Source organism: Tiliqua scincoides, chromosome 13 (assembly GCF_035046505.1).
Source record: "Tiliqua scincoides isolate rTilSci1 chromosome 13, rTilSci1.hap2, whole genome shotgun sequence".
Classification (NCBI taxonomy): domain Eukaryota; kingdom Metazoa; phylum Chordata; class Lepidosauria; order Squamata; family Scincidae; genus Tiliqua; species Tiliqua scincoides.
In genome coordinates this window covers 3,885,271-3,895,091 of record NC_089833.1, presented here as the reverse complement: position 1 = coordinate 3,895,091, position 9,821 = coordinate 3,885,271, and the positions used below count along the sequence as shown (strand labels likewise).

The 9,821-nt window shown below is 49.5% G+C and overlaps 1 protein-coding gene across 1 annotated transcript; it reads right to left on the bottom strand.

Annotated features, from left to right (window-relative positions):
• Nucleotides 1–452: 452 nt before the first annotated feature.
• On the bottom strand, nt 453–9,277 carry SMIM22 (small integral membrane protein 22). The gene is made up of 4 exons (XM_066640340.1): nt 9,228–9,277; nt 7,677–7,828; nt 4,532–4,614; nt 453–500 (listed from the first exon to the last, which is right to left on the bottom strand). The coding sequence occupies exons 2-4, from the start codon at nt 7,810–7,812 to the stop codon at nt 453–455; spliced, it is 267 nt and encodes an 88-aa protein (XP_066496437.1). The 5' UTR covers nt 7,813–7,828; nt 9,228–9,277.
• Between the last annotated feature and the right edge of the window lie 544 nt (nt 9,278–9,821).

The following is a 9,821-nucleotide window of genomic DNA, read 5'->3' as shown; positions in this document are numbered from 1 at the left end:
CTAGCCTTGCCCCTTTCCAATCATAACCATGTGATTTTATTCAATATAAATATTGATTATCTAGGAGAATGTAGGGGGTAGAGAGAGTGTAAAAGTGACAGAGGCTGCATCTTGCTTGTTGTGGTGCTTTAAAACACCCCACAGGCAGACTAGAGCCCCCTTCCTCAAGTGTCATCCTTAATCAGCACTGCAGACATTTTCAGGGATACAGATCAGAGGAGCAAAGTATAAAACGTTTAGCCCAAAGGCCATAAGATGTATGAGGTAAGTGAGGGTTTGTGCCTTTTCTAGGAGATAAGGCCGATGATCTGTTCCAAATGGCTGCATTACTTGAGGGGCGTAGCTCTCCTGCTGTGGTTACCCCAGCAGCGAATAAGCAGGCTGAGAGACCTGGCAGCTGCAGGAAGCCAGGTGAGTGCACTTCCTTCCTGTTCATTCCTGTCAGGGCTAGGCTAAGGCTCCATGGCCTTGTTGTCGATGCCCACTTTGTGGCTGGGAACCTGTGTGCACAAAAACAACATTTAATATTTGGGAAGAACATGTATGTGTTGAACATTACGCAAACCTGCAAAGGGAGATGCTTTTCTCAGGCTGAATCACAACTCAAAGCTAGTTTTGTGGTACAACATGGATATGGTTTTGGAGAACCAGATAGAGAAGGGTCCTGACCAGACCAGTCGTTTTCTAATGGTTCCTAATATAATCCTCTGCCAAGAAACCAAACCTGTCTGCCATGGGACTCCCCAGCGCTTTGCGGAATATTCAGCAGCATGCTCTGGGTGACTGTGTCCTGTTCGGAGTGTGCACACCCTGTAAGCTGGGAGTGGGCAGAGGGGGGTCTCCAGGGAGGACTCTGGATGATTTGCAGTAGAGGGGCAAGGACACCTAGTAGCTCAATAACATCAGGATTTCCAACCCCTTGAAATCACTGTTGGCATGAAGAAAAGGTGTGGGGCAGAACCAGCAGTGTGAAAGGACTGGAAAGCTACTGCCAACAAACATTGAAGCTGAGCATGCATGTGGAGGCATCCTACGTTCTGCCTGCCTGCCTGTGCCGTTGTGTTGCATCCAGCTCCTAGAATTTCGGTTCTGTGCCAAGAAGAGACAAAGCTATGTAGAGTCCTGAACTCCTGGGCCTTGACCCCTGGAAATCGCTCCTTCCCCTCCCCTTCTGCAAAGTCAGCAGCCACAGCCTGTGAACTTTCACACCAAACTTTTTTTTATGGTGTGAGAACTTGTTCTGACAGCCAGACCCAAGATCCACATCCCATAGTTCACAGGTCAGCAGCCAGTTGGTGGCATCTGCCTGGCCATCTGTTGAACAGAAAATTAGCCATTGGGTTACGACCCAAAGCTGTACTACATTGGAATGACACCCAGTTCTTTCAACTCTTTGATACAGTAGCAGCAACCCCTGCTAAATTTGGTTCCAGTTGTGCATGGGATGACTTCAGCATCTGCACAAACCTGGCCCAGATGTGCGGAAGAGGCCAGGGACAGTTTTTTTAGCAGTCCCTTGTTTTAACTTGTGTGTTTACTTAGAAGTAGGAGCACCTCAACCCTGTGTTGCTTATGTTGAAACAAGTGTGTACAGGACTGCAACCTTAATGTATCAAGTGCTTTCATGTGTTTTTAGGTCACAATCCCAAATCCTTTCCTCCGAACCCCTCATCAAAACCCAACCTCAAGCAGTGGGCACAACCCTATGCCTTGCCATAACTAAACATGCACTATATGAACAATTGTGCATTCTTCCTGTTTACACACCTGCCCCCATTTTTCTCCCTCTCCTCTGTGACTGTTACATCATTCTCTGTAAGTCCAGACTCCAAGCACAGCACCATAGACTGTCCAAGGGGGACAGGAAGCTGTCCTCTGCACTATGTAAATCACCATGGAGGGTACTATATATGCTGATGAAGACAGAATTGGCACCTGGGGCTCTCACTCTTACAGTGGGAGACTAGGAGCAGAGGGGCCCAGGAAACATCAGGATGGTTCACCAGTTGCCACCCTAGGTACAGTCAGGGGCAGAACTGGTGTTTGTGTTTGGGGGGAGTACCTTAAGCCACTTCTGCCCAACATTGCAGATACACAATAGTGATCAAATGTGTACACCTGTGGGCTGGGCAGAAATGGGTTAACTTCAGAGTCCAGGTCAACTAGGCAGGTAGACCTGGGTGCCCATTTGAACTTTGGCCTCTATGACCAAGGTATGTTGGGCAGGTAGACCTGGGCTCTTGCCTGGACCTGGAGCCCTGAGCTACAGGCTGGGTAGACCTGGGCTCCCATTCCAACTCTGCCCTCTGGAGCTGCCTCTTCCAGGTGGGTAGACCTAGGCTCACAGTTGAACTTTGACCTCTGGAGCTGAGGTTTGCTTGGCAGGTAGCCCAAGCTACCTCCTGGACTTGGAGCTGGATTATCTACCTGCGAGGTAGACCTGGGCTCCCTTACAACTGTGTTTTTTCAACCAGTGTGACATGGCACACTGGTGTGCCATAAAAGGTCCACAGGTGTAAGTCATGGGAGTTTGGAGTACAGCAGCTGAAAATTGAAGAGAAAACTGTTCTGGGTTCTGCAACTTTGCTTCTAGGGCATTTGTCTTGTAACAAATTGTCTGTCCCTCTTCCTCCACCTGCAGAGCCAGGAAAGAGGGATGAACAATTCCTTACCTTAGACCTGCGGTTTTCAACTGCTGTGATGTGGCACACTGGTGTGCTGCGAGGCTGCCTCAGGTGTGCCGCAGGATCAGAGGAGGCAGGCAGCAGCTGCGTGCCGCATGCGGGAGCCTCCCTGGGCAGGCAGCACAAGCAAGGGAGCAGCCAGGGAAGGGGCTGGTCGTACGCAGCAGCTGCAGAGTCCGCTTGGAGCTTGCTCCTGCTACTGAGCATGACTCAGGCTGCAACCTGATCTCACTTTCCTGGGAGTAAGCCCCGTTGGCTACTATAGGGCTTACTTCTGAGTAGACATGCATAGGGTTGGGCACGGCTGTTGCCCACCTGCATGGTGATCGGCCAACAAGAGAAGCCAGAAGCCAGGAGGAGCCAGGAGGTGGGAGCTTCGGAGTGAGTGAGAAGAGGGAGCCAGAAGTGGCAGGCAGGTACATAGCGAGCGAGTCTGCTGAGGCCCCCAACCTCAGGTTTCAGGGTCCCTGAAAGTCCCTTTTCCTGGCCAGTTTGCCTGCAACTCCCTAAAGTGACCCTCCCTGCACTTTGGGACTTTTAGAGAAAGGGCACAATCCTATCTACACTTTCCTGGGAGTAATTGACTATAATGGGGCTTTCTTCTGAGCAGGCAAGCATAGGATTGGGCTTTTGGTTGCACTCTTTTTTCTCAAATACACAAGCAGGCAATTGGCATTTCTCTCTCCTCTTCTCCCCCACCCCACCCCCTTCCCCAGGCATATTGCCCCCCCAATCTCACAATCACAGTTAGCAACTCTCTTACTGTCCCTCCCCTCACTTGTCCACACCTTCCAAAGATACAGCATCACTGCCTCACATTCTCTCTCTCTCTCCCCCACCCCCAGTTTAATCCTGCACTTATTCAATCACGTCTCCTCACTGCCCCTCACCCACTATGTGATCAACCTGCTCTGTCCTTGCCAACACTTTCTGGCACTTTTGATAAGAATTTGAACATAGGATTTTTCCTCCTTTTCAGAAACCACTTATACTTCCCTCTCCATGCTTCTTGTCAATTTTTTTGTCGTGTAATGATTTAATTGTATTAATTTTATTAATTCAAGATTAACTGTAATGTAGTAATTTAATGTACGTAAAAAACTGGTAGTGTGCCTTGACAATTTTAGGGCCTTCTGTTGACTGCCTTAGACAATTGCCCTTGAAACAGAGCCGCAGAACCCAGAAGAGTCTCCCGGAATTGACATCACAAGAGAGGACCATAGGGACCAGTGTGCCATGAGAAGACAAATGTTGACAATCAGTGCTCTACAACAGGGGTGTCCAAAGTTTTTGGCAGGAGGGCCACATTGTCTCTCTGACACTGTGTCAGGGGCCGGGGGAAAAAAGAATTAATTTACATTTAAAATTTGAATATATTTACATAAGTTTACATAAATGAATATATTAAAGATGAACTTATATGAATGCAATAGCTCAAGGCCTATAAAAGGCCTTGCACAAAGCGAGGCTGACCTTTCCTTTGCTACCGCTACTGCATCACAGACGTGAAACAACAAGCAGTGGAGGGAGCCCTTGGTCAAACAGTCGCCGTCACGCTGCGTCGGGCCAGTGCGAGCTCCAGCAAATCTCTGGAGGGCCAGAGGCTCATTGGAAACTGGGGTCTCCCTGAGGGCCGCATTGAGAGGCCTCGAGGGCTGCAAGTGGCCCCAGGGCCGGGGTTTGGGCACCCTTGCTCTACAAGAACACTTGAAACTGCTTGTGCTCGCCTCCACAGAGTACTATGGAGCTGCGGAACTGAAGGCAGATCCAGGCCCTAGTCACTGGATTCTACCACACCAACTTGCTCTAAGCTGCACCTGTCGAGGGCCGTGCAGGAAAATATTTACCTTGTCGTAGTTTCTGGAGTCACAGTCGCAGCAGCAGCAGCAACAGCGGATAAGCACAAGGAGTCCAAACAAGAGAACCACGCCTGGTGGAGGGGATCAAATCACAGTGAGCTTTCTGGCAGTTAGAACCATGGCCAGCCCTCCCACTATACAGAGGGAACTGGTCTGTCTCAGGCTACTGGTTTTGGAGGACCAGTGGTGGAGTGAGAGCATGGCCAGTTCAGGGCCAGTGCAGCACCTCATGCCATCAGGTGCCACCATCTCTGAGATCTAACCTGGCTCCAGGGGCAGAACTGGCCCAGCCGGCAAACAGCAGCCACCAGCTGTCTGGGCCCTGCTCCCTTTGCCGTGGTGGCAGATGTAGGAGACAAAGAGTTAACCCATGCCTGCTTTCACACCTGCTGCCATGATAGGAGACCCTCAAACCTTGGAGCCATTGTTGTGTCAGATGCTCAGAACTTAGGTGGTCAGAAGGGCTCGGGTTTGCTAGTGCTACCACTGGGGTTTGGTTTGCAGGAGAGGTCACTGGGAACTTTTTTTTTGGGTGGGGGGGTTGCAATATTTGCTTAAGTCATTAATGCATAAGCAGAAGGAAAGAGGTGCTCCAACAAGACACGTGACCCACAGCCCTACAGCAGATTCCTAGAGAGAAACCCTGCATCCCTCCCTCCTTCTCCATAGCTCTTTCTCCAAGTCCTGCTGGATACGTTCTTCAAAACGCTCAAGCACAACAACCTCTTAGCAGCTCCCATTGATGTCTCCATCATCTGACCAGCTGATTAATGAATAACCTGCCTAACAAAGAACCCAGAGCCAGCATCTCTTTCTTAGACCCCACCCCAGCAATCCAAAGTCATGAGCAGCAAATGCTCAAGGTGAGCATAATTTTTCGAAGGGCTGGATGCAAAGCCCAGAGAAGAATTCTGTAGCACTCCAGAAGCTTGCTTCTATCTTTGGGTCACGTGGATCAGTTTGGAAGGCAGGTCTGGTCAAACTGCAGCTTCTGGATTGCTTCTGTTGCACCAACTCAAGTCCCTACAGTGCTTATGTGCTCCCTACCAAAGGAAGGGGTTGAACTGAGAGATCCCAAGTCTCCCACAGATAGAGGGCTGGGAGTTAGCCAGTGCCTGAAGGATGTCGTTGTATAGGGAAGTGATAGACTACTGCTAACTGTGCAAAGACGCACCTTTTAAAGTAGGGGTGTCAAACATAAGCCCTGCTGGCAGGATGCAGCCCCTGGGAGCTCTTTATCTACCCCGCATGACAGTCCCCCTATGGACTGTCCCAGCATCAGTGGCGCTGCTAGGGGGTATGCAGGATGCACTGGGTGACACGTACGGGGGTGGGGGTGACACCCATACTGGCCAAAATGTTTAAAATCTTGATATTTTCAAATAATGCCATCATGTTATATATCAATCAATGTGCAATTTCATGCAGAATGCAATGAAACAAACCGCGTTGAAATATCTCTATTCTATCAAATGTTATAGCCAAAAAGCCAGCAGGGGCGGGACAATGGCACACCACCATGCCCAACGCCTGGGGGGTTGCCCCACCCACCGCATGGGAGGACATCCATCTTAGGGGTGACGTGCTGGCTGCCCACACCAGGTGATGCAAACCCCAGTGTCGCCACCTCAGTATTGCAATTTCAGTAGTGCTACTTCTGCCAAGGCTCTAGGAGGGAGAGGGAGACCTCAGAAGGCAAGGAACACTGTGGGGTAAGGAGCAGACCAAGAGGGGTGAGAGAAAAAGACACTTCCAAGGTGCTGGGAGAGCTCAGTCGTCACGCAGGCTGCCCTTTCAGCAGTGCCACTTCTGTGGAGGTGTCCCTTTGCAGAGCACCTCTCAGCTGTTGAGCTGCAAAGTGACACCTTGGCAGAAACGGCACTGCTTAAACAGCAGACTGCAGGATAATTGGCTTTCCCATATTTTTATTTATTTAATTTACACATTTATATCCTGCTTTATCTCCCAAGTGTGCATTCAAAGCAGCTTGAGCTTGAAAATTAGCATTTTCTCCTTCTGTTAGTTGCAGCTAATGAGTTCCTACACGAGAAGAAAAGTGCTGATTTCTGGCCATCGCCTGCTAAATGACATCACTTCCTGCTTAATGGTATCACTTCTGGCCCTCAGCAGGAGCCATGAATGCTGTTTGGCCCACTCTGTGAAATGAGTTGGACATCCCTCTTTTAAAGTGACGTTCTCTTATATTTAGCAGAGGGAGAGCAGTCATCCCTCTGCACTCCCACATGGCATCTCTTATATGACACTCTTCCGATTGTGAGCCCTCTGGGGACAAGGGACTGTTGATTGACTTATTTTGCTTCTCAAACCGCTTTGTGTGAACTACTCTTGTTCAAAAGCAGTGTATAATTCTTATCATTAATAAGAGGAAGCAATCATGGAATCATAGAGTTGGAAGGGGTCTAATAGGTCATCTAGACCAACCCCCTGCCTTAGGCATGAAAGAGCAATCATGTGATGCTGGAATTGCTTAATCGTGTAAGCTTCATTATGGGAGCTTTTGCAACTGGTCCAGTTCAGATCTTTACTCTCCTATTCAGGGAGCACAGAACTTGACAACCCCTTTACTGGTTTACTAGAGACAGTGGCGTAGCTAGAGGGGGTGCAGAGCACGGAGTTTTGCAGGGAGCCTCACCGTGGCATGCAAGTGGCTCCTCCCCCTCCCCTTTGGAACAATTTGGGGTGGTGGGAGCAAAACAGAGGTGAATGCAGGTTGGAGTACTCGGCAGCCAAGGTCTGTTTTGCTCCCCTGCCTGGAATGGCTCCAAAGGGGAGGGGCTACTTGTACGCCGTGGTGAGGCTCCCTGCCAAACTTAGTGCTTTGCACCCCCTCCAGCTATGCCTCCGACTTGAAATGCAAGTTGATTGAGATAGGCCTCTTTTCCCCCCACTGCCATATTGTAAGATGCTGAGGAGGATTTGTCTCTTCTGCTCCAGAATCTTAGAGTTGGAAGGGGCCTAATATGTCCATTTTAAGCCATTTCTGCCCAATGTTGCGTATACGCAACGGAGGTCAAGCAACAGGCTGGGCAGCAGCTGAAGTATACAGCAGTGAGCATTATCACCAAAGGGCTGGTGCAAAACTTGGCAGCTCTTGTCTGACGCCCCGGCTTACCAATGAAAGTGAAGAAAATGACGAATGCGGCAATGTCCCAGTCCGACTGGAACAGCTGCTTACTCTCCAGCCGGCTCAAAACATCCTTGACCTGGTTTGTTAACTCCTGGCCAAAATCTTTGCCTGAGCCACCCATTTTGTTTTCTTGGTCTCTGCAGACATCAGAGAGAAAACAGGAAGGTCAGTGCGATCAAAAGCATGATTTGGACAGCAGGATACAGCAGGCACCTTGTCATAACTCATTGCTAACTCGCTGGAAAAGTTTCAGAGTGGTGGGGGCAGGTCTGGCGTTAAGCCAGTTGCACTAGTTGCCCCCAATTGGGCCCTACACTTAAGGGGGACTCCCGTGCTAAGGTGATCCACTCTAGTTTTGTCAAATGCACACAGCAATACATTGCAATGGACCCCACACACCACAGTGCAGGTTTTACTGAGAACAACAATGATTTTAATTTTCTTCTGGATTCTTAAAAAGTCTGTCGCATTTATGTGCTGAGATTAGATCCATGTGGTCCATTAACTCACATGCACTTTCTCAGCACACATTTTGATTGCTTTCCATTCTACCACACAGATAGAAAGCCTACAATAAATTTTATATCTCTCTCTCTAAGATTTTACAGACCTTGGCTGTGAACTGGGGGCAAAAAAATGTTTCCAGTTGGGCCCTGCAGCTCCTAAGGCCAGCCCTGAGTAGGCGCTTCTGCTGCAAAACCAGCCTCTTGTTCTGGGGCTTTGTGGTCTTGCCTCTTAAAAAAAGCAGCATGGATAGTCCCAAACCGAGGTCCTGGTTCCATTCCAGAGGTGTGCCCATTTTGCTCCCACCATCAGGAATGGCTCCAAAGGGGAGGGGCCCCCTGCAGGGCACATTTAGGCGCCTGCAAAACTTGTTGCTTGCACCCCCTGTAGCTATGCTACTGCTAACAGAGAAAGAGAGAGGCCGTTGCAGAGAAAAGCCTGTTCCTCAAGGATGACAACCTGGCACCCTAAATTCACTACCCACCCCCAACAACGGAGAGGGGGATGGCTCTATCTTTGGAATGCTCCACCGTGCTGAAATGGCATCTTACCATCCTGCAGGTCCACATCATTACCAAAGGCTTTCCAAAATGCCTGATGGTGTGGACTCAACATCAGCCGGCCTTGGAGGAACAGGAATGAGCCCTATGTCCCCTCCCACTCTAGATCTCCACTGTGACACTGAAGGCACACAGTCAGATACAGCCACCAGCCATGAAGGTGCCTGTGATCTAGTAGGCACCCTCCCTATTTTGTAGTCCCAGGCAAGCTGCGAAAAAACATTGACTGTGCCCCCAAAATCTCTTCCTGTTCTGCTTTCCTAGAATCTGCAACCTCCCAGCAGCCACAAACAGGCCAGACTGGCTGGGCGAGATCTAGTTTCTTGCAGAGAAGGAATGAGGTAGTTGTTGTCCTCTAAGCAAGAGAGACTCTCAGAAGATCTGATGTCCCAGCTGCAAGTAACAGAAGCACAAAGTAGGAGATAAAAAATAAGCCCCCACCAGCTATGGAATTCTTGGTGGAATTGATTACCTGGAGGTCTTTTCCCAGCTGTTTGATCCTATTCTACCGAATATGTCACTTTCAGCCTCCTGCACTTCCTTGTTCCTGTTAGTCCCAAGTGCCCCAGCCACCTATGTACAAACTCCAGTCAGACACACCCTCCTCCCCTCCCATGCTAGAAAAGGAAGCAGCAGATGCTGTACAAAATAGGTGGGATTCTGGCAAAGGGCACTTCTAGGCGTGCTCCTTGTAGCACCAGCCCATCACACGGAGAACTGCAATGTTTTGTTTCACATCACAGTAGATCTAGTGTGTTGGAGGGCACACTAGAGAGGGTCATCTCCTCGTACCGCTGCCATTTCTGTTGGGGTCTGTTGTTTCTGGGCATGTGCCTCTCAAATAAAGATGGAGCATTAAAATAACAACACTGTGGCCATTGTCCTGCTGTACCTCCTGATTTTAGAAATGGGCTATGTCAGATGCAAGGGAGGGCACCAGGATGCAGGTCTCTTGTTGCCTTGTGTGCTCCTGGGGCATTTGGTGGGCTGCTGTGAGATACAGGAAGCTGGACTAGATAGGTCTATAGCGTGATCCAGTGAGGCTGTTCTTATGTTCTTACTGCCT

Excerpts from the sequence above, each read along its gene's own strand:
- SMIM22 (XM_066640340.1), bottom strand. The coding sequence starts at position 7,812 with ATGGGTGGCTCAGGCAAAGATTTTGGCCAGGAGTTAACAAACCAGGTC. Across the intron at positions 4,615-7,676 it reads CATTTTCTTCACTTTCATTG|GCGTGGTTCTCTTGTTTGGA; the intron begins GTAAGCCGGGGC and ends CCCCTCCACCAG. Across the intron at positions 501-4,531 it reads ACTCCAGAAACTACGACAAG|GTTCCCAGCCACAAAGTGGG; the intron begins GTAAATATTTTC and ends TTGTGCACACAG.